This window comes from Anas platyrhynchos, chromosome 3, assembly GCF_047663525.1.
Source record: "Anas platyrhynchos isolate ZD024472 breed Pekin duck chromosome 3, IASCAAS_PekinDuck_T2T, whole genome shotgun sequence".
NCBI lineage: Eukaryota > Metazoa > Chordata > Aves > Anseriformes > Anatidae > Anas > Anas platyrhynchos.
Window position 1 is genome coordinate 5393220 of NC_092589.1, and position 24384 is coordinate 5417603.

The 24384-nt window shown below is 40.7% G+C and overlaps 1 protein-coding gene across 3 annotated transcripts in view; it reads left to right on the top strand.

Annotated features, from left to right (window-relative positions):
• VRK2 (VRK serine/threonine kinase 2) overlaps positions 1-24384 on the top strand; it is a 46737-nt gene that overhangs the window by 13371 nt on the left and 8982 nt on the right. For all 3 annotated transcript variants that reach the window (XM_038176510.2, XM_013098795.4, XM_038176511.2), the window contains exons 6-9: positions 441-533; positions 9931-10063; positions 19592-19712; positions 22729-22787. In XM_038176510.2, the coding sequence (XP_038032438.2) occupies positions 441-533; positions 9931-10063; positions 19592-19712; positions 22729-22787 (406 nt within the window). The remainder of the gene's footprint in view (positions 1-440; positions 534-9930; positions 10064-19591; positions 19713-22728; positions 22788-24384) is intronic.

Consider the following 24384-nt stretch of genomic DNA (forward strand, 5'->3'; position numbering starts at 1 on the left):
AAAGATGATAATGAGAAAGGGGCAATGATGTGAAATGTGGGCCATGTAATAATTGACAGGATCAAATATATTACAAACCATCAGGGCTGATTGTGTGCTTCTTCTGAAGAGCTTGGTGTTCTTAGCAGTTCCTCCTATGTTTATAAAGTGCTTGTTTGGCTTTGTAATCATAGAAGCTGGGACTCGTATGGTAGTTAGACGGGGGTACTCTTGGCACGGTATGACTATTTAAGATTTGCTGTCAGCAGTGTGCTTGGTGGGAACAGGCTTTGTGGAAAGAGTGGGCAGTCCTTGTGCTCTAACTCAAAACAAATGTTATCTCAGTTTGTGTAGCCCTTGAGCTCACTGCAGAAGTGAGAAATATTTGGTGGTAGGGTTAAGGTGAAGAAGTGGAGATGATGATGATGCTTGTTTTCTTTTTCTGTTTTAATCCTTCCTAGCTGGATACTCTGGAATATATACATGAAAATGAGTATGTTCATGGTGACATTAAAGCAGCAAATCTGCTTTTGGGCTACACCAATCCACATGAGGTAAGCATGTTTACTTACCTACACTGTTACATGAATATGTTCCTAAGTGTTTAATAGTTTGTTACTCGTATTCTGTGTTAACAATTCATGTATTAAGAAAAGAGAGGTTTGGGCATGAATATTCACATCCTCTCATGACAAATCTAATAGTGTCTCTGTGGAGCCTTGTTTGAGAAAGAATAAAATTCTGCTGCTGCTTTTAGGGCTCTGTTAACTGGGGTAGTAGTAAGGGACAGATAAACTAATCTGCAGGGTAAGTTAGAGGACGTAATTCCTGTTCTAGATTATGCTAGTGTAAGTATAGTATTAGAGTTTAAGGATGTGGCCCTTGTATTTTCATTTTTAGGATGTTCTAGCTTTCTATAATCGTCATGAATTGTGATTCCATACCACTAACTGTTATGTCCTGCTTATTGTACTGCATATAGCAGATGAGTAGCGTTAAGGTTGCTGCTGTCTAATACCCTAAAGCTAGGCTTGAAATTGAAGCATTTCAGTAAAACATTGTGAAACAAACCTTTTGATCTCGTCATACTCAGCATGGTTGTACCACATCTTTTTTTTTTCTTAATACATTTTAAGTATGCCTTTTTCATAAGGGGAAAAAATCTAATTTCACTTAAATGTAATTAGCTGTCAGCAATACTTCTCTTTTTTTTTTTTATATATTTTTCTACCACAGTGATGAAGAAACAGATATTACAAAACAGCTCGCTGCCATTAAAGGTCGAACCGTTAAACTTTATCTACTTTCCTACAAGTTTCAAGTTAAATGGTTGATTCAAAATTAACTTTCCAGCTTTCTAAAATACATAGTTTAAGAACTATCACAACTGTTTAAAACTGCTGTCTTTTTAGACAGTGGTAGCAGCCAGTACATAATCTCAGTTTATGATGTTTACCAGCCTGCTGTATCCAAGAAGAAGCCTATTTAGAGGCAAAATGATCTGCTACCCAATTCCATTAACATAACTCAAATGACTTTTCTTTTTTTTTGTCTTGGCTATTGTGTGTTTTTATGACAACAAGATAAGTTGCTGTTTTTCACATTGAAATCATTTTGGAATTGTCCATTGTTAGTAATCATAAAATTTTAAGACATAGCTGACTTTGATCAGCTGCTTTTGAGTTAGCTAGGTTCTGGGGTGATCATCTGATTTGTTTCTCACATTGTCTGCATGAAGATTGCATACTAGTATTTAGTTTTCATGAGTAGCAAATTCATTGACAGATTAAAGTAACTTTGAGTTACTGGACAGAATTTTAAGGTGGAAATGTAACTTAATAAATACAGAAAATATTAATAGATATTCCAACTTAAGTATCTTCTAGCTTGAAGTGTAAAAACGGTAAGTTACTGCTGAGATCTTCTGTTCAGAATTTTGTTATGGTAAAATGTGTTTTCCACTGAAGTGGTTCTGTAAAACAAAATAAATAAAATCACATTCCTATTTAGAATAGTTAAGAGGAAAAAATTTCTCATATTTGCTTTCATTAGTAAGATGTGCATTAAACTTGCATTTCTATTAGCCTAAGAAAACTGAGAGCTGTTCAGATATTATTAAATGAAGTGAGGTTGAATGGAAATAAACTCCCTAGTCACAGGTGCCTGAAATTCTGCAAGTGGCCACAGGTCTGCTGGTTTCACCGAAACCATGATAACTATACCATACCAGCCCAGAACCATGTTCACAGCGCTTGGAAGTGCAATGTGTTCATGTGATGATTATTTGTAAATGTGTTTTTAAGGAAATGTGTGCTGAATTGAGCTTACGCAGCAACACAGATGGCTTAATGGGGACAGGTTTTGGACAAATAAAAGCAAATTGGCTTGCCATATATCTTCAAATATGTATGCACTGTGGGGCAGGAGAAGGAATAATCTCACCAACACGACAGGTAAAATTTCAAGTTAGATGTTGTAATGTAATTCAATAAACCTGCCCCTGGAATTGTTGGCTGACGTGCTGTCTGCCCCGTACTTCTTTACCTGGGCACGCTACTCTGCAGGCACGTGCAGTCCTAGACAATATCCTCATGCAGACGTGGGCATTCAAAGTGTGTGTATACTTGCACACGTGATTCTGCATTTGTTAGGTCTTAGCCATGTGTACGTGCCAATGATTTGGCTGTAATTCCTGTATGAAAGTCATTTCATCCTATTCCAAATTTTGTCCTGTTCCTATTGTAAGGCTTCATGGTGTTGTGACAATCTTTTCTATAAATCAAGCTGTCTTTATAACATGCTGGTAAGCTGAGGCTGTTATATATTTACCAGAACAGTATTTAGAAGTTCTGTGGAGCACTACCACTGACTAAATATGACAACAATGTGGAATAACCTGACCCATATCTTCCAAACTGTTGTCAGAGATGTTGTATTTGGGAATCTTGTATCAATCTTGGAGACTTTACAGAAAACCTCAAACACTATTACTGCTACAAAATGCTGGTGAAGCGTGTTTTTTATCCAACCTCTTTCTGATAAAATGGTAGATAGCTAGATAGCCTTGGTCTGGTTGGTTAAAACAATGGATCTGGGAGGTGAAGCTAGTTCAATTTTTAGGGAGTGGGCGCATCTAGCCAGTGGCAAACTCCAACTCAGGAAGAGCTGGGAGACCTCTGGCTCCTGGGGAAGTTAGTATAATAAAGCTGTCTGAGCTAACAATTCATCTGGTGAGTTTTTGTTATGAATTTTATGTTGGGGAGATTCTTGCTCTGTAGGATTTAGTATTTTAAGAGAAAATAAATTTGAAGTGTGCTGTCAGTTACAGAAATATTAGTTTTTAAATGGAACCCATAAATAATCTCCTTTTTATATATAAAAAGGAATGGAAATACAATTCAGATTTCTCTGTTTTGGTGAAGAGACAGAAATCTGTTCAAAAAAAGCATCTGTACCTTTAGCCTGACTTTGCTTCTGTTTATTTAGTGTCTGTTTGTGTGTCCTAGATGCAAATTTGCCACCGATGTCCTTCAGTTCCAGAAAAGATTACTTTTCTGTGTTAAACTTGCTGTTGTTACGCTGTCTCTCCTATAAATTAACCTAGTGAATTTACACCACTGTCAAAAAATATCATAGTCCCCTTTTTGAAATAACATGTGAAATCCATATTGCTATCCCTTACCTTGTGTGGCACGGCAGAGAAACAAATAAAGTAAAGGTCCTGTCACTCTGTGACCTCCAAATGATGTTTAGAAATGGTTAGAAGATCAGAATCAACTGACCTCAAAGAGCAGCTAGCTGCAGATCTATTCAATAGAAGGGAGCGAGGCCATTCAGCGAGTTACAGGTCAAAAGATCAATTCTCTAGTCAATATGTTTCTGAACATGGACCCAGCACAATGACTGACAGAATAGGAGTGATGTACTGAGGGAAGTACACAGCCCATGAATCTAGGAGAGGCCTGAAAGCAAACTTGAAGTGATCAGACCTATAAATTACAGAACAAGTGAAGCACTCTGTGTTGTGGCGAGCTGAAGATGATTTGGTGCGTGGTAGGAACTGTTTGTATGATAAAACAGAACAAGCGTTACTGGAGTAGACTCTAAAAGAGGAATATGAATCCACTAAACACATTGAAATTATGATACTGTTAAAAGGGACAAGTGGTCACGAGGGAAATGCTTAAAATTGGAATTTTTAATAAATGAAGTAAGGCTTGGAAGAATGCCTTTTCAAAACAATTCTTGTAGCTTTTCTTTTTTATGCAGTGGATGGGCAGATGTGTTGCAGACTCTCCAGACTCTACCAGAAGTCATGTATTTGCATTTTCAAGCTGTAAATTTTAAAATTAGATTTGCACCTCAGTTTTGCTTTTAAGTTTTTCTTAGACAGGATAGTTACAGAATAAAACTCCCAGACATGAATCATAGATGGTCTTGAAGGAAAAGGAAGAATAAAGAAACATTTCAAAATCTTAAATTTAAGACCAGCTTTCAGTGGAGCAGTGCAGAAGATATAAAGCTCATGCATTGATCGTACAGGAAAAAACATGCATGAAAACAATTCCAACTCTAAGCTATTTTTCATTGTGAGATGAATCACTGTGATTCCTGCTTTTTAGTCCAGCATGACAAATTTGCTAAGGAGCAGGTGAACTGAGAAAAAATGAAATCTTTTCTGTTCCCCTTCCTGCCTTTTAGGAAGGATACAGTACCCAGGTATACAGAAACATCTGAGCTTGACACACAGACGTTGGCTACTCCTCTGATTTGAGATGTAGCTTTGCAATGAGACGCCCTAAATTTTCTTTCATCACTCTTACGGCTACTTTTGGAGTAGCAGTAAGTTGCTCACACTGGTTTAATTTCTTCTTGTGGTTATGGCCCAGACATCTTGGATTTGAATTGATTTCAGCACTGGAACTTGTCGCTCTGTTTCCTCTTGGCTTTAAAGAGGAAAAAAGACATGGAATGAAAACGCATGGGTACAGAAGAAAAGGAGAGCCAAGAACCTAGACTGGGCACCCCAGAAACAGCTTTAGACTTGGCCTGCATGGAGGGTTTGGCAGTGTCATTGAACCTTTTTGTGGCCAAATGGGTCTACAAAGGCAGCTGTTTCCTGGATAGGATTTGAGAAGTGGATTAAAATTAAGGATAGGTTCAAGCACAATTTCAGCATGCTATGGTGAGCGTGATGTATTCTTAAAATAAGGTATTTCAAAAATATTTAGATTGGTGGAATTGACACTTACTCCTTGAAGTCCGAAAGAGGTGTAGTCAGCTGGAAGGATGTCTTCGAATTGTTTAGTCTGAAGCTTGTACAAAGCCCCTGACATTACTGTTCTATTCTGTGGATTTAGTGTTAGTCCAGCCTGTGAGACGATGAGCCATTGCAAATATTTCCCTCTAAACAGATTCAGTCCTCTGAGTCTACTTGATGCTTGACTTCTTTTTATTTAAAACTTGCAATAAACACCATTCTAGTCAAAGCATTCTTCCAACTTTACCTGCTACAACTTGGCAAGATTCAGACACATTTAACAAAGCATTGGAACCTTGTATAACACGGCACTACGTTTATGTTTACAGCTTTGCCAATATAACTTCTGATTTCTCTGTGCGCGTACATTTCTCTACCATTCTGCCTCCCTGTATTTTTTCTAGAGCCTCGTTCCATTCTGTGTATGTGTGCAACTGTATAAAGCTGACAAAAAAACAATGAGCCTTCCTCACTACAAACCCTTTTCTTTAAGCAGGAGAACATGCTAGGCCCCAAATATAGAAATTAAACAGGCTGAGGAGAGTTGGAAGTGGTCTTCTACAGGCACAGATGTTTGTCTTTCCTCCTTCCTTGTTGTGTTGTTTTTTTTTTCTGTCCTAATTGTTACACTTAAAACTTCCTATCCCAAGATGGATTTCAGTCCGAAGACCTGCTTTAGCCCATCTTTTTGAAGTGTAGGGTCCAGCTGAAGCTCACAGCTCTCTGGCCATCAGCAATCTGCATCATATTAGCTGGTATCTACTTAGTTATTTGCAGTGCATTGCACAAACTTAGTGATGGAGTCAGTGGGAAGAAACCATCCAAAGAAAATCTCTGTATTGTCAGCTGTTCAGCAATGAAGCTCCTGATATGTGTACTGCCAGATAAAGAATACACCATGAGAATCCAAAGCATGGGTCCTGTGGCTTCCCAAATTAGTGCAGCTATGTTATAACATACACAAGTTTAAGAATTTTGTGTGTCTAGCAGGTACTGAGCACCTTACATCTAAAGCAGTGTGAGGGAGTCACACACAGAAAGGACAAGAAGACCACCAAATCTACAGCTGGTTGCTTGTGTACATAAATAATTACTTGTGCCTGTGTGGCTGTTTGCTTGAATAAGATGGCACGTTCATGTTTGCATGAAATTAAGTGCGAAGAGTTTAGAAATCTGGCTCCTAATCTATAACAAAATCTATTAATAACAGACCATGCTAGGCACTGCTGAGTCTAGTGCAAACTGGGATGCGTTTAAAAAACAAACAAACAAAAGCCGTGAATAAAATCAACAGAGATAAAATAAGAAAGTGCGGGGGTAGGAGTGTCTAATGTAACACAGCTAAAACCAGCTGTTCTAGGCTTCTGTCACTTGCACCTTCATCATCCTTGATATAATTTCTTGTTTGAAGTGTCTTATGTATCTTATTCTGCATGTTTTGTTTTCTTTTTATTTGCTTTGTTGTTACTATAAAAAGCATGCAGATGAAAATATTTGTTATTGAAACTCGTGCTAATGCTGACTTCATTTTTCTCAATATTCTTTAATATTTATCTTCTTTTCCCTCTCCCTATATTCCTAAAAATGCACACACACAAATTATCCAGCTACCCCTACCCACCAAGTTCTGAGCAAATTCAGAAGGGCACGCTGTGTTACACTATCAAAAAGTGACAACTAGCTATAAAAAACTATATATCTTTTTAATGATGAAAGGGCTATAATGAGAATTGATGAAATGAAATTAATGGTAATTTAAAATAATGTAGACGTTCTAATAACGATTGTGGCAAGGTTGTAGCAGGGCATTGCTGGTTTTGTGCAGGTTGAAAGGGGTTTCATTTTGCCAGGGGCTTTCCCTTGAGAGGCTACCAGCACTGTGTGGTTATGGAAAACACTCTGGCCTGAGAGCTGGAGCAGTGCTCCGTGGCTCGGCCAGAAGCATGCTGAGCCATGGCACTCCTGCCCAGCTTCGGGAGCAAACTGCTGCACTCCCAGGTGTTGCCTGTGCAGGGCTTCGAGAAGTCATTGCTGCTTAGTTCCCATGCCTTACCTCCTTCAGTCGTGACAGGGTAATCTAAAACTACTTCCTGCTTTTAGGGTTGTTGTTTTTTTTTTTCAGTAGAAATTCAAAATTGCTCTGCTGATACTACTACTGATGGATTTTTTAAGTATATCTGTTGCTGAAAAGCAGATCAAGGGTATGTAGTTACTAGGATGAGACCTGGTAACTTAATTACTAGGGTCAGGTTTAACTAGCAAGTGTTTGTGGCTACTCTCCTGCAGCCCACCAAGGCTGGGCTGCTGTCTGTCACCTTGTGTAGCCTTCGCAGCCCAGGCAGCAGCAGCGAGCTGTCAGGGCTGCTTTTCTTAGGCTGTTTTCTTCTAATGGTTAAAATCTCATTTGAATTTAAGGCATAGCCTGGCTTTGAAAAGGTTCAAATCCCCCTCTGGATTCATCCTATTGTACCTGATCGGCCGTACATGCCAGCAATCGGTAGTCAAGCAAAATGCAAAATGTGCTACGTAGCCGGGGAAGAATGCGTCTCCTGGCCTGCTCTCCTTCCCAGCCCACAAAGGAGGCAGAAGTCTCGCAAAACTTGGCATTATGGTACTTTAAATTAGTTCTCTCACATGGGCTGTAGGCTCAATTAGGACGGGTACCAGAGCATCAGGAATACGCAGGAGAGTAAACGCAGGAGAAAATCAAATTGGTGAACCCAAGAAAGTTTATGCCTTGTCCCAGATTTTCTCAATACGCGTACAGTCTTTAATCTTGTATCACGGTTTGTATAGTCTGTCAAGTGAAAAACATCGTCAGTAATCTTAAAAGCCATCAACCTGCAGGAAGCAAGCGCTGCATCCCAGCTTACACGCTCCAAATAAGCACAGATCCTGCAGCAGAAACAGTAAAACCAAGAGACCAGCCATCCCAGGATTTGAAGCTGCCTGGAGCACAAACAGGAATCAGTAATTCAACAGAATGTACTACAAAATAACGTGTTGTGTTTTCTTGAGGGTTTTTTGTTTGTTTGTTTTTCCTCTACCAGGAGTGATGTAATTAAATTAAAAGTGAGTGCTAGAGGAGTTTATTGTAGACTTTTATAGGATAAGCTATCTTTTAGCTGAAGAGAACAAAAACGAAGGTTAGAGTAAGAAAAAGTTTTTCTTTATAACTTGATTTGGTGGAAATGATCTCTGTGCTTTCAGGTGGTTCTGCTTCTGCCCCAGAGCTCAGTTCCATTGGCAGTGTAACAGCAGTCTGTAACATTTTTATTTTATTTTTCAGTGAAAGTACCATACTTGGATATTTATTTTACTTTTTTTTTTTTTTAAAGCAATTACCTAATGTGAGAACTGGTCAATGAAAGGGGTCAAAGGCCAGGTGGGAGTGTGAAAACGACAGAGTGAGAAAATAACCTATGGGGTATTATGGGGTGGACAGATTGTGATTAAATTCCAGCTGCTTTCAACAAGTTCCTGCTTGTCAGCTGCGCTGCGGTAATTGACCATGTGCATGTATTAAGTCCACCCCCGTTGGAGGGTAGAACATGTTAATCTGAACTTCACAGAGTGGACACGTGTCCTTAATCTAAATTCTGCAAGTGGCAGAACTGACACGGATGTGCTATGCTTAGAGAGAAACAGGAGCCAGATGACTTGTTCGGGGTTGTCTTGACAGGCAGCAGAGGAGCAGGAATTGTAATTCAGCTCGCCTGAGCCGCTCAGTTTTCAGTTTCAAACACCACGGAAGCGAGCGTGGCTGTAAGTTTTAAGTCAGTTGATACCTTCACAGTGAAGTGCTACGACTGTCGAAGTGCATCTCCCAGTGCAGAGCCATTGCTATTTAGGTAGCTACAGCCAAGCACCTGGGAAAAAATCACCTGTGCCAGGATGGAAAGGTGGACGTGTGGCAGGATGCATTGGTGTGCTACCTCATACCAGTGAGGGCTCTCTTTTTTTTTACACTTGTACACTGATTTACCTCTGGATTTGCTTCAGAGTAACTTGGAGTGAAGTTTGTGCCTTCTTCAAGTTTAGTTTAAATTCAGGAGTGATTTACTAGGTTTGCTTTCAAGGCTGGTTTGTTTTGCTGTTTTATTGTACTCACTCTGTTTAGATAGCTGCTGCCAGCACAAAGCTGCTGGCAGTGACATCCAAGAAGAGGAGACCGCAGTCGGGTCCTGCCCGCGGCCACGGGCCCCGCTAGCGCTGGCATCCTGCGTGCTGGGGAGCTGCAGCCTCTCGCTGCTCCTGGCTCTCGTGTCCTGCTGCTGACATGGAGTTGTACAGTCTCAGCTGATGGGAGATCTGAGGAGGGGTGTGTGAGCGTGTTTTAAGTGAGGAGAGAAAGGGGTCCCATAAGCAGCACGAGGATACATAAAAGGCATATTGTGGTTTATGATGTCTAGATGCCCACCTGGAGAGCAGAGAGCTTAGGAACAAAATAAAAAGACTGAAATTGTGCTCGACTCTGGGATAAGATAAGAGTATGGTAGTGGAAGGATTTAAATGGGGAGGGCAGCTGTTATAGCCCCCAGTTGTACATATTTTATCCTAAGGCACCATTTGGTTTAATAAAATTTAGATCTAAGGCTGTCCTTAACCTATCAGTTTCTTAAGACTTAATTATAAAGGTTATACTTTCAAAGGACAAAAGCATTATTCATTTGTCTGTTCATGTCTTCCAGGTTTATCTTGCAGATTATGGACTTTCCTACAGATATTGTCCCAATGGGAACCACAAACAGTATCAGGAAAATCCTAGGAAGGGCCATAATGGGACAATAGAGTTTACCAGCATAGATGCCCACAAGGGAGTAGGTAGGTTTCTTTTTTGTATTTCAGAGGAGTGATTACAGCATGAGTAATCAGGCTGTGAGAGCTGATGTATACAATAGAAGTAGTCCTGGGGATTGCGTCAGGTTGATTGGACCCTTGTGTGGTGACCTCCTCTTGTACCTGCGAATGCTTCTTCAGTGCTGCTGGGGAAGGGGGCAGCACGATTAAAACCCAAAGGCCACTGCACGTTTGCTGCTGGAAGGTGGACCAAGATGCCCTAAGAAAAGCTTGCCGATGAACTTAATTGGTTCACGTTGGGAGTACTGGTTTGTGTTCGCTGTCCTCTGCAGAGGCAGCACATGCTAATGCTGTGTTATCAAGGAAAAATGTTTCAGGTCTGCACTGTCCTTTAGGGAGAGCTGTGTCTGAGTGTCACCATCTGTGTTATAAGAGGATATTTCAAGATGACATTCCTTCTGCAAGGAGAGAAACCTTCTCGGAAGCCATAAAGTGTTAACTTTTTGAAATCTTTTTCCAGTAGCCTTTCATATATCTTACTTATTTAAACTCACTTTGATGGTATTGGAAACACATTTGCAGGTAAATTACATACATAGTCCTTTTATTGGATATTGATTGTACTGCCTTGCATTCCAAGGCAGACTTAATTCAACAATTCCCTAATTAGTTAAAGTCATAACCTATGTCTTGTATTCATTTACCATTAATTAAACCTTAGCTGTTTATTACACTGCAGTCCAAATCCAATAGCAGACCCACAGAGCCATGGAAAAGGGAATGGGAGGTCAATATCGAAAATATATGGTGCAAAGTCCCACTGATGGCTGCATTGTTCACAATCAATATGGTCAATGCAACACAACTTTCTTAGTTGCTATGTCAGCAAGACAAAAAGTCAATTCTAATGTTATGGTAGTGAAAAAATGGTGATTATTGAAAAACTTTGACTCTTGCTATGAAACAGTGTTTTTGTTAACTTTTCTTTCCCTTACTCCCCCCTCTCCACCCCAAGATCCTCTAAAACAAAAGGAATGGTTTGCTGTTGCCAGTTTGGCTCGGATCATAGTGTCACAAGTGATAACTGTAGAAATTTGTGCTTGTTAATAGCTGCTGAACTGTTACCTTAAACTAATACTTTCTAACGAGTTTTAGTTGGCACAAACAACTGTATATTATTGCTTTTTCTATTAAAAGGACCATTGACCATGTAATGTAGAGGGTCTTGATAATTTGCCGGCGCTGTTAAAACCTGCAATCGTTTAACTCTGGTCATTAGGAAAAATGAAATAAGACTGTCAAGTATTTGCTGCTAAGACAATTGCATGATTTCACCTGCAAAAAAACATTCAGTGGTGAAGAGGGCATCTGTTCCAGCCTCTTGTAGCCCACCGAAGCATCCCGTGCATTTTCTGGAGTTCTGACAATGGCTTATTGTCCTGGCAGTGAGGGATGTTGTAGGTGCTAGCGTTTTATGTGGGCACTGTCTGAAGAATAGGTGGAGGCTGGAGACTTTGGGATTCAGCAGTCGGATGGTTACAGTAGCTAGCTTGTCTGGCAGACAGGTGTCTGTTGAGAAATCTATGATTCTAAGACAGGTAATTCTTTTTATTTGAAAAAATAGGAAAATTTAACAGACGTGGGAGACAAAGAGTGTGCATGTTCAACTGTAAGTTAAGCTTTTCTCTTTAGTAAGCTGCGGGGTTAGATTCCCCCCTCAAGTAGCTACAGCCATGGTGAAATTGCTGCAAGTTAAAGGACTCCAGAACACAAAATATTCAGTAAAGTAGCTGCCAGGAGGGGGGTTTCCCCCATCTTACACTTGAAAAATTTATGCTTGCTAATAGCTGCAAACAGAATATCTGCAGATTTTTCTGTTGTTCCTGCCAGAAAAGCCTGCAGAACACAATTTCAGATCTGGTATGTTGCAGAGAATCCAAACTGTGCATGTTGAATGCCTCAGCTCTGACTTTGTAACAGCCTGAATCCATTAAGGTCAAATTACCAGTTTCTCATTTGCAGCAGGTCTCTCAACATCCCGGGGAAAATCTGCATCTGCAGTGACTTCTGTCAGAGATTACACGGGCCCAGATGGCAAAATACAATGACTGGTTTCCCACATCTCATCTCTTGTTGTGAGCTTCAGAGCTGCAGAGATGTTTTAGGATGCTAAAAATCTTCCAACAGTTTTGTAAGGGCTTCTCAACAATCTCCTGTACTCCTGACTTGTGACTGAGTCTCAGCACAGTCTCAAGTACAAAGTGAGACGAGGTGCTCTTCTGAAGTGTTTGAAGACTGCATCACTGTTGGCAAACTACAGCCATGTAGGCAACCTTAATTCTAATTTGTTACCCAAATTTTCGGCATGGAATATTATTTATTTTAATGCTCTTGGAATAGAGGTCAAATTTTTTTTAAATGTTATTTTATATAAATGAGATCCTTTCCAGAGGGCGTTTTCCTGAGTTTATGTAGCAACATAAATATGTCTCAAACCTCAAAACCCCTATACAGTACCAGTTCTGTATTGAGCTAGACAAATGAGAACATTTTGACTTGCTCTGGTTTTCCTGGTGAAGTAGCTACCTGAATATATACAAGGATTTGTGGTACATGCTGAAACTTAAAATTATGAATTTGTTGCCTACAAAAGTGCCTCTTGGCAATGCTTGAGTATGATAACCTCCTTGCATAACGCCAATCACATGCAACCACTTCCCACTGATTTAAATCAAAACTGGAGTTTCCGTGGCTGAATCGAGAGATTAACCCAGCTGCATTCGTGTCTATTCCCCAAGCTCGCCGTGGAGCTCGTTGGTTGTAGAAGTTTTGCAGTCCACCGAGACCCAGAAAGTTTCACTTTTGGGTCTGTGCTCATCTGACAGCCTCCAGTGAGGGTCGAGGGGGATGTGAATTGCATCTTCAGCCAGGGCAGCTTGGTGTGGGCTGCTGGGGCTGCTGGCTGGGTGGGAACCGAAGGGGTCCCACGAGCTGGGAGAGGCTGGGAGCAGCTGCCCTGCCGTGTCCTGGCTTTTTGTGCTGGCTCGTTCTTCATGTTGCAAGCTTTGCACAGCTCACACATGCCCCGTGGCAGGGCACCTGTTTGCAGGTATTCACCGCGACCTCGGTTACATCCTGCCCGTACCCATGGTTCATTTTGTGCCAGGCCAGGACCCAGGCTGGGGCTTTGCCATCCCACACCATCAGCTCTCCGTGTTCAGTGGCTGGGTCTCTTCGCAAACGTGTGGCCAGTAAGTGACACCAAATAAGGCATCGTTCTGCAGGGTTTTTTAGGTTAAAATCATTTTTAGCTTGATGCAAATTCTGTATGGCGCAACTGCATTGTTAGTTTTCACATAGTATTTTAGCGTATTCATTTTTAAAGACCATACTGTATAAACAGTATTACGTTTTTGTTTGTTGATTGATAATTAAAGAGAATTATATCTGCACCCAATGTACGTTTAAAAAATTGTTACATAGTTAGTGTTAAAATGTAATATTTGGATCAATGCCTCTTATGGATTTTTGTAGATTTTCTACTCACTGAGGCATGCAGTCAATACCTAATTTCTCTGGAGATATACTGCGCTTAACATATTGAGTTTTTTTTTAAATACTCTAGTCCTGTGCATTGAGTGTGTAAGACCAGTTTTAATTTGCTATCATTGATGAGCATAAAAGTATGAACTGTCTATGAATACCCTCCTGCATATATCTGTTTGCCGTAGATTTCGGGATAACTCTGCCCGTCCTTTTAACAAATGTTTCACGGTAACTATTAGTAGTTCTGCCATCTCTCGCATTGGGTAGGGCACCTACCAAAATCCTTGCAGGACTGATACCGACATCTAAAATAGCAAAAGCTGCTTAAGACAGCAGGAGTGCCTTCTGACAGGCTCAGGGATAAGCAGAGCGTCTGAAGAAGTTTGCCTCAGTAAGGGCTACTTTGGCGGTTGGCAAATACGTTTTCTCTGAGTGGCTCTCATTGAGACAAAGGTGTCTCAGTGTATTTTCATGTCCTGCCTCGGGGCAGGTAGCTGCAGCTATCTGTGATGCCACATTTCAGCCAGTTCTTTGTGCCCTTCACATGGGGTTATTGCAGCACATGTGCCTCAAGGTCCCCCCAGATGCTCGTGTGCTGTGTTTGTTCGGGGTGTGCAGGCATCGGGCTGATCGAGGAGCAAGCTCGGTGGTTCCTGCTCTCCTTTTCCCACTGGTCTGGCAGAACTGTTGCTGTTGATATTAACACAGCCCAGCGCTTGTCCATTTTCACTTTTCTTTTACATTCAAGGGATGACTGGAATACCTGCAGGCTTCATTTTGTGAGGAAGGGTGTGCAGGAATATAAACACCTCTGCCTGGAAACAAATTCTTTCTGAGCCTGCATGGCTTCTAGAGAACTTCAGCTCTAAGTGGCTCTGGATCAAGAGGTTTATTTGGCGTCTGTCCATGTACAGTTAGGAGTCAGAGGGAGCCTGCTGCATTTTTTTGTCGGTCAAATGAATTATTGATTTGCTGCAATTTGGTATGTGCTTCCTGAAGACTGTGTGCAGGACAAACTGTAAATCCAAAAATAAAAGGAAAATGTAACTGGTCTGGTGAAAAATGGGTGAAACTTTGCAGTGTAAAATAAATAAAAAGATGTTTTAGTTTCTGAATGTTGGATTGGAAATGTGTCTGCAGCAGAAGAGGGAGCAGAAGGTCATTCTAAGTGAAAGAAGAGTCAGGCTTTAGCAAGGAGAAGAGAAAAGATTGAATAGGTTCTTGAAACCACCTCTGCAAGCTTATCTGTCCTGCCAAGAATGGCCAGAAGTAGCAAAAATAAGATGAGCATCACTGTTGCCAGCACAGCTGATGAGCGTGGCTTGGAATTGGCTGTTTTCTTTAGTTTGGGTTTCTCATGCTCTACACCAGGAATTCAAATAGTGAACCTCACGGCTGCTTGTCAGCCCCTCACCTGTGTGATATATTTTTTCCACGCAGATGTAAAGGAGGAGTAAAGCTTCCTGTCCCCAGCCTCTGCCATGCGTTCTCCTTAGTGCAGCCTTGGGACCTCTTCCATCTGACCAGGTAGCCCACCTCTTGCCACCACCATTTGGTCTCCCTCTCAGACCTGATGGTGAAGTTCCCAACATCTTCCCACTACTTAAAACTTCTAAATCCCTGTGTCAGGACCCCAGCCCTCTTCAGCACCTCCCATCTCACCAGTCCTGCTTTTTATCCGCTCCCTGCCTGTGTGTAGAGGAGGATCCTGCCCACGCTCTCTTCTTGCAGCTGCAGCAGAGCATTACGGACACCAGCAGTGCACGAGGAGCTAGGAGGCTCTGCAGTGAGGTCCTGTGCTCGTGAGCTCAGACGCGGCAGGGCAGAGCAGGAATGTTGCTGCATCTGTGGCTCCCGAGGCAAGTTAGGCATCCCGAGGCCGGGGCTGCTGTCCCCGGGTTTGGGACAGGGACCGTGGCTGGCACAGAGGAAGTTGCTCGTTGCCATGCCCCAGGTTGAGTTATCTGGAAGGGTTGTAGTCCAATTGTGGCAGCGCTGTGTTTGCACTGGATTTATTTTTCTTTCCAGCGTTGCATGGTGCTGGTTGCTGTCAGGGAGTGCTTGAGCAAAGCGCCGAGCTGACGGTGCAGAACTACATGAGGCAAGGAGGGACTGCTCCCGGCCCCCGCTGGCAGCCCTCCTGCCTGGGACTGGATCGCTCCCTATAGAATGGCCTGCAGGCATAAAAAGGCATAACTTCTTTCTTTTACTGTATTTACCTAACCTTTTTCTTGTAGCTATCCACTCAATTCAGTAATTCACTGTACAGCTGCAGCAAACTCTGCGAGACTGGCCGGGATGCTGGGGAAGCGTTACCTCGGTATTACGTCTTCTGGGCTCCTCCTTCCACCTGCCACTCATACTGGAACTGATTTTTGGCAAATCTTGTGTTTGTCTGCTTTTATCTTCTCACCTTCAAGTTAAAAAAATAAATAAATTGTACCACGCTCAGTTCATTTATTAAAACGTTATGATGAGACATTTTTTAACATAATTATATTTCTCCATGGTCATGTTAATGCTCCTTTCCTTTATGGGCATTTGGATTAACGGCTCTGCTATAAGTTATGTTTGTTTGTGATTTAATATGAATTTGTGTGCTGTAATGCCAGTGAGAATTGGAGATTCCACTGCATGCAGACACAAAGCAAGCAACTAAAACGATCCTTTTTACGAAAAGCTCCCAATCTAAAGAAACAGTAATGGTGAAATTATAATGTAACAGTGCTAATTAAAAATAATAGAAAAAACATTTAATCTCCTGCTCATTAGCCTCCTAGATCTCTACAAAAGGTTTGACAAAGTTATCTAAATAAGGGCCATGGAGGAAAACTCCCATTTTACATGGGTTTAAGATGAGCTTCTTGGGAGCAGTGTAGCACTGAGAGCATAGCGTGGCTGCTGTGATATCATTTATGTTCTATTCTGAAATAGTAATCTGAATTTATATTAGGGCTCAGATAGCTGCCAAATCCAGCATACGAAGATACATAATATATTTTCTTCTCAGGGTGAATTGCTTCAGTTACGTTATTCTGAGTTATTGTTCAGCCCTGTGCCTGCATGTTGAGTATATGTTTGTAGTGTGTATAAAACTTCTTATGGCCCGGCTCTGATTTCATTGACGTGGTTGTTAATTCATTAACTTCAGTGGAGTTGTTCCTGATTTATTCTGGCAGGAGTGAGGACAGAATCTGGCCTTAAATCTTCAAATTAAAAAGTTAAACTATAAAATATTGTGAAATAAAATACTGCCAACGTGTTCCTGTTAAGTAGTATTTCAGATGAGACTAAAATAATAATAATAAAAAATCTTAGTTAATAGAAAACCAGAAATCAAGTATATATACAGAAAGAAAAAACTACAGATTTTTAGTCTACAGTGAAATAACATAATTTGATTTAAATATTATTTTGAATATATGCTCTTGTAATGGTGCCAAGTTATCAAGCAAAATTGTTGTATTTTTGCCTGGTTATTGCATTTAAAAATGAAGCCAGATTCACATCTCTCAGTTGATGTTTACCAAGGGTTCTTGTAATCTCCAGTTATATTAGCAGATTTGTTTTTCAAGTAAATGTATAGTTGAAATTTATAGATTAGTGCTTTATTTGGGTGAAAATCTAATTATTCCATTGATTATAGATCATATTAGTTCATTAAAATTAGCTGTTTGAATACCTTTTCTTTTTTTTTTTTTTAACTAGAATCAAAATGATTTAAAAAGTTGAGGATGTTAGCATCTCTAGTACTGAGCTGGGAAAGAAGCAGAGAGAAAGAATAAGCTTGTACAACCAAGCAATCAAATGCTGACATTTTCATGTGGATCTATGAAAAACACATGTAAAAGTCTTTATGCAGTAACACTTGCAGTGACCTGGGAGATAAAGTGATACGGGAATTTACCATCTCTCTGTAAAACGTTTCCCCTTTTATTTTCGAGTGATGTATGGCTCAGTTACACGTGTGTGTGTATTTTTTTCAGCTGAGTGCCGTGGCTTTAGGAACGTATTGGCGAAGGTTTACTTGCACCCATCTCCCCGTTGGTGGTCGCTTTGCTCTAGTATTAGCTGGGGAAGGGCTGGAAGATCTGGATGGGAGGAAGACGGCAATTAGTCGTGGCCAAACTCTGACTGGGAAGTAAACTTTATTCTCTGGGGACTGCTTTGTCAGAAAACCTTAGGTTAGCTCCTGAAGCCTAATTGACTTAGCATTATTTACAGATTTATATCAATTAGTCCCTCAGTGGATAGCAGTGTCCTATTGTAATTCTGACAGTTTTTCTCAGAAGGCCACTTTACGTAGCCATCTTACGCAAGCAGGTGCCAGAAAAGCACCGAGTGTAAATTAGAGGATTTGCAATCAAAAATGCTGGCTTATATGGTTCTAATCTGGAATTGCCATAATGGAAAAAGGAGTTGTGAACACATGTGTATGAATGGACTTGTTCCACGGTTAACAGGAGATTTATGGCGGAAGAAATCACTACAGAACAGCAAGTGGTAGAGATTGCGTTTTTATTTTAATACGAGAGCCAAGTCTTGCATTAGGACATTGTTGAATCTAGTGCAGAAAATAAACGACCCCCGAGGGACAGTGTAGCATTCTGTTAGATTGAAGGGCCTTTAATAATCCCGTGGTCTAATAGCAGTTCAGATAGAGAATGCATGAGAACTTATCTTCTGCTTTCACAATAATGCGTGTACGGTAACAAGAAACAGTTATGATGTGTTGGCACCATAGCTTTTAGCAGATGACTTTTTAAATTAAAAGATAAGTTTGCTGAGTGACTTTCTGGAATTTATTTAATGAAGGCCCATAAAATATGATATCTGTTTACAACTGGATTAGCAGCGCTGTGCTCAACTACCAGTCTTTACTCTAGGCAAGAAGTGTGGAGCAAATCTGAAATCTTCTTTCATTCCTGGAAAGTTCAAGCTCATTTTGGAAAAGCATAAATTTAACTTCTACATCTGTCTGTCTTTAGTCTTGATAAACAGTCTGTGTTTTTGCAGGTTCCGTGTTGTCTTGTCCTGCAAACCATAGGCTGTAAGTCAAATGTGTACAGAAACATTGCAAAAAATCCTCCTTCTTCAAATTTTTCAAGTTTGGCTTCCTCTGACTAGCAGTAAGCAACAGCAAATGTGTTAGTATCACATTTTTTTCCCTTTCCCTTGGAAAAGTCAATATATAGATTAACTTCAGTTACTTTTTTTTCTGCACAGGAGATGTTTGTGGATGGGGCTAATTTTTGATTGAATTACATCTACTGTATTTTTATTCTGTAGTTAATAGATGTGTTTGGGGTGTGCGGGGTGAGAGTAAGTTCTTCCTGAAATATCTTCCTTTTTGGAAACAGGTAGTGGCAAGTTTACCCAGGACTTGCTAAACCGTAAGTGTATTTGAGCCTGGGCTACAGCTCTCTCTAAACAAACAGTTCACGGTACTTGTAAGCAGACAACTTTGGTGTGTAAACGTACACTAGATGGCAGTTTTGTCATATCTTCCAAGTTCAAATAGCTCTGTAGGAGAACAGGAAAGGCCATCAGTGTTTAGTCTGCACTCACGGGGTCCCTGCATGACCAATGTGGACCCCATGGACTTCCTGGAACATGTGTTAGCAATTTAGCAGCAGACATTTATTTCTTTGTTTTACTGCTTGGCTCTTTGAGAAAGTGTTGGTACTCAGTTATGGGCTGTCTGGATCATGTCAGAGGCCATGGGGATCAAGTCCATGTGACAGGCCAGACTGAGGAAGGATGAAGTTGGAGGAGGTGAGGAAAGTGACCCTTACTTCAACAGCAACAAGTCACTGCCTGTCTGTGGACTGTGGCCAAAAGCCTGGGCGTTTTAGGCCTAATACAGCTGAACAAACAAAACACTTTGCCCATTTGGCTTGTTCATATTTCATCGACAGTAGTTCAATCAACGTCTTTTCTGTTTCCTAAGAAGAGGTTCTTATTATTCATCTTTTTTTTTTTTTTTTATCCCCCTTTCTGTTTTAGCCCCATCCAGACGAGGTGACCTTGAAATCCTTGGCTACTGCATGCTGCAATGGTTATGTGGGAAACTACCCTGGGAGCAGAACCTGAAGGACCCCGTGGCTGTCCAGACTGCGAAAACAAAGTAAAACTAAACCCACACGTACACACGCATGTACCACCCCAGAGCCCTACAACATCCTCATCACTTAAAACAGGTCTGAAAAGGACAATTTACATCCTGTAGAGTATCACCTTACAAGAGAGCTAAAACAATTTTCCTGAATAGGGAGGTGTAAGAAGCAGTTAAAGACGTGAACTCCATGTGCATGTAGACCCTCTCGCACATTTTTACGTATGTACTGCTGCGGAGATACGATAAACTCAGCTGCAGAGTTCAGTCATTTTGTCTGCCAGGTATTTTTTCAGTGCTCTTTTTAAAGCACACATCTGTGAACAAGTGCGTGCCTTACTGCACATGTGGAAGGATGTTGTAGGTTTCCGCTGAAGTTCTTGGGTGCTTTGTAGAGACTGTGGTACAAAAGTCTCTTGGAAGTTTTCTTTCAGATGTGTATTGAATGTATTTAACTTGCTATTTGATATCTGGTTTTTAGATGTTTTTATGTAGGTTTTTAATGTTGTACAAGCCTACTGATGTTACAAACATTTAAATACCAAAATACTAAAGAATTTGCTCAAAATCTTTTCTTTTTCCCAGCATGACTCGTTAGAGCTTACTAAAGCAACAGAGTGTATTAGTGTTTTCTTTCACTGCTTTCACAGTCGGGACTTGAGAGAGTTAATTGTATGTGGTACAGCATTGCCTGTAGAAGGCTATACAGAAGAGTAGTTATCCATAAATGTAACATCACAATTGGAGAAGGCAGCAAACTTTTAAGTAGGGCAAGTCACAACAGAGGTACACAATAGGGATAGCTGATCCACAGAAATCAATCTGCAAATTCAGTGTGGCATCAGCTCTCAACAGAGAAAAAGGTTAGCCTGCAGACTGTGGATAATACAGATTGCATCTGTAAATGTTGACATCGTATGTTATGTTTAATATTTCTCCTTTAGAACTTCTGATCATTACACAACCCCCTGCAAGGTAACACTTATACAATTCAATGTTAAATCAATTTAATCAATCAAGCTGCTTCGCTAATTCTTCCTGTGCAATTAACCCTTCAATTGCTTGCATTCTCAGGATGCCAGGCAAACGTACTTAGGAGGAAATGTACAGAAAATGATAGATTAGATTTAGCAGTAACATCCTTTTAGTTTAACGAATCATGTTCCTTGGTATCAGGTAATGTTCCCCTTTAACTTACCTATTTCTGAGTGCCTGTGCTGTTTTTAAAGGCTGGAAATAGTCATCACTGTGTAGGTGTTTACCTGGTCCCTTCTAAGTACGTGACCAGCACAGGCAGATCACTTCTGAGCACACTAGCCCTTTGCTGTGAGTCTGTGTGACTGGGATGAAGACGGGGCTAGTCCTGGAAGGGTGATGCATTTGGAAAGCAGGAGTCAGAGCAGGACCTCAAATTCTGCTGTCCACTGGTGGTCTCATCCCTTCCTAACAGGCTCTTAAGTCTTTGCTGCCAGTACCTGGAGCGATGAGGCCGCTGTGCATGGGTAAGAGGGTATTTAAGGACTGCTGGTGTACTTGAGATCAGAAATGTTCGTGCCACAATTGGAGGGGAGTCTCCATTTGAATTAGAATTTAAGCTAAATAAAAGGAAAATGTGTACATTTAAATATATAATTCCCCCAAATTGAAAAACCTCCTTCTGGTATTAAAGAACAGCTCCTGGTGAGACTAAAGGTCCATCTAGCCTTGGATCCTGGTTTGAAAGATTGTCAGGAGTGCAAGGTCTTAAGAAAAAGAAAAGGAACTAAAGTACTTTTTTAATGAACTGTGTAATTTTTTTCCTTGAGATTACTTGTGTTTATTGCATAGGAAAACAAAGTGACTGCAGTGTGGAGATGTGCATTCCAAGGAGCTGTACATTAAATAATCCCATTCCTCTTCCCGTTTGCTACAAAATGCCAAGCCTACAGAGATAGCTTCACGGGGTGGGACTCACAGGCCTGACCTTGGCAGCATCCCTTCGTTACCACAGAAGCAGGTCTCAGACCAAGGCGTGCCTGGTGGATTGCATCCTTCAGACGTGTGTTGGCAGAGCTTGGCTGAAGTTCGGGTCTCAGGGAAGCTGTTGCATGCCAAACCAATTAATTTGAAATGCCTGGCTGACCAGATTATGGAACTGAAGATTATTAGCCTATGTACCCCAATTTATGCATTTCAGAACGTATCCTGTTCCTCGTTGGTGGACCTTTATGACTCCTTAAAACAAAACAAAACAAAGGATCCTTTAACAGCATCAGCAGCTAGGCTGCACTAATAGAATTCACTCAGAGCAAGGGGGCTGGTGTATTTGCAGGCTCCTCCAGGTGCTAGGAAATTGGGGTACGTGCCTGCTCAAAGATAAGAGCTGGTATTACTTCACCTATCTTTTAGGGTGTGATTCATTCTGAGCTCCAATTCTCTTTGCTATCTCTGTTTTTGGGTGGGAATTAGATCTGTGCCCCTGCATTTTATTTTAAATTAAATAAAATTAAAATTAAATTATTTTATTTTATTTTATTAATTTGCACAGGACTCACAGAGGTTTATCCTCCCTCTCCCTCTCTCTGTCCCTGCCTTGCCTGCTTGTAATTTTGACAGCCATCACCCAGCTGCCAGTGAGCCTATATGGCAGAAAGAATCTGATGTTAAATTACTCCTAGGCACACCAGAACTGCTTCTTAAATTTCAAAACACAAATATTAATCATTAAGCTGAAATCAGAACAAGCTATTTCAGCTCAAAGGAATTTCTTTTCTCTCTCTAGAAAGCTTAAAACATCTATGAAGGAAAACTTAATGTTAAAAGTGCAGTCATAGCTGCAGGCCAGGTCTTGCTGAAATCGGCAGTCTCTAAAGAGTTAAAAATATAGCTGGTAAGGGGAGATCTTGTTTTAAAAGCAGAACTGTGAATCATTAGCTATCCTGGAGGTCCACTCCCTTTGGAATTGAGACTTGCTGTCTACCTAAATCCCAAATGAAGAATCACCTGCTCCAAAACCACATTAAATTGTTGCACTCTCATGTTGTTTCAGACTTATGGATGAGCTCCCAGATTCAGTGATGGAATGGAATTCTTCTGGAAGCAGCTGTAGTAAGTGTGCTTACAGTGTCTACCATATAGCTTTTCAGTCTGTTACAAAAAAGACTTAAATGTCTTACTCTATTTGGGAGAAGCAGAAGAAAAATAAAAGTAACAGAAATTTAACCAACTCTTGAATTTCAATTATTAAACTTCATTGCTGTGCTTTGCACCTTTAGGCAGATGTGTTCAGATGAGTCACGCAGTGCTACCAGTCTCTGATCTTGGGACAAACTGAGAGTATCCGAGTCAGCAGCACCTGACTTTCCTATCGTGCAGCTCAGTTCTGTCTAGCCTAGAAATCAAACTCGGGGCTCAGCTTCTCCTTTCCTTTTTTGCTCCCAAAGTCCTTTGATGTCCTGTCCACATCCTTACTCTCCTCCACTAAGCTTCCCTCTCTTTCCTCTGTCTTCCTGTGTTTACTTGCTGAGCTAGTTCAATTCTGAGGAGAAGGTAGCTGTGACTTCTTTCCTGCACATGGAAGAGACCAGGGTGAGGTTTCCACTATTAGCAGCTTTTTACGAGGTTCGGATGTGTCCCTTGCCAAATCCAGGAATACAAGGTTTGGTAATGAGCATTAAAAGCTGAGGGACGAGGGAATTAGTAAAGAAATCTCTACAATGCTCAAAGATATGTTCTGTATTAAATAGGGTATTAAGATAACAAATAGTACAAAATATATGTAATTCGTGAATGGAGGCATTTGGAGCAGTTTTCCTTTATCCTGTTTGTGTAAAATCTGGCACTACAGTGGAAGTTCTGTGGATCCATGTATGTCCAGCATAAGAATTCAGCCTGCTGTATCTGTATTTAGCTGATAACAGGGTAGTTATATAATACTCACTGTTAGATTGTATGTCAGACTCATTAATTTAGGGTGTAATTTAATTGAACTAACAATTCTGACTTCAGTGGAAGTGGATTGTGCCCTTCATGTACAAGCTTATTATACTTTAAGCATTTTTAACCTGAAGGCTTGTTTACTGCAGGGACAGAAAGTAAATTTCTGGATGAGTTGAACGCTGGTCACTCTACAATAAACGATTCTTGATGCTTAATGATACTTAGTGATTAAGGATACTTAATGCTTTTATTGCAGGAACTTCTGTTGCTGCTTTCCTGCATCGTCCCATAAGCAAGTACTAAGCAGATAATACAGGCACTGCGGGCTAAATTTTCAGCCCTCGTGAGTGGCAGTGCAAAAATCATAATCAATCTCATCTGTGATGCATGCGATAGAGTGACTTAAGAGATCTCAGCCACATGAAATCCAGGGTGTCAGGAAGCAGTACCTGTCCTACAGCAGAAGGAACTGTCTACAAAAGTTTTATCGCGTAGTATTTTGAGTTTGAAAAAGCAAATGAAGGCATGGTTTGTCTTGTATGTCTCTTCAGTGAAATACACAAGTTGTCCAGGGAAAACCCCTTTTTGTTTAGGGAAAACAGCACATTTCCTTCAAAGGTCAGGATCTATTTAGGTTTATTTACTTATTTTCACAACATTTCTGTATTTGAATGATTGGAATGCAGGGCACATTACATACAATATATTCATGATGTACATACATATTTAGTAAATGTTTACTTCTGGGATTTTACCAGATGCTAAT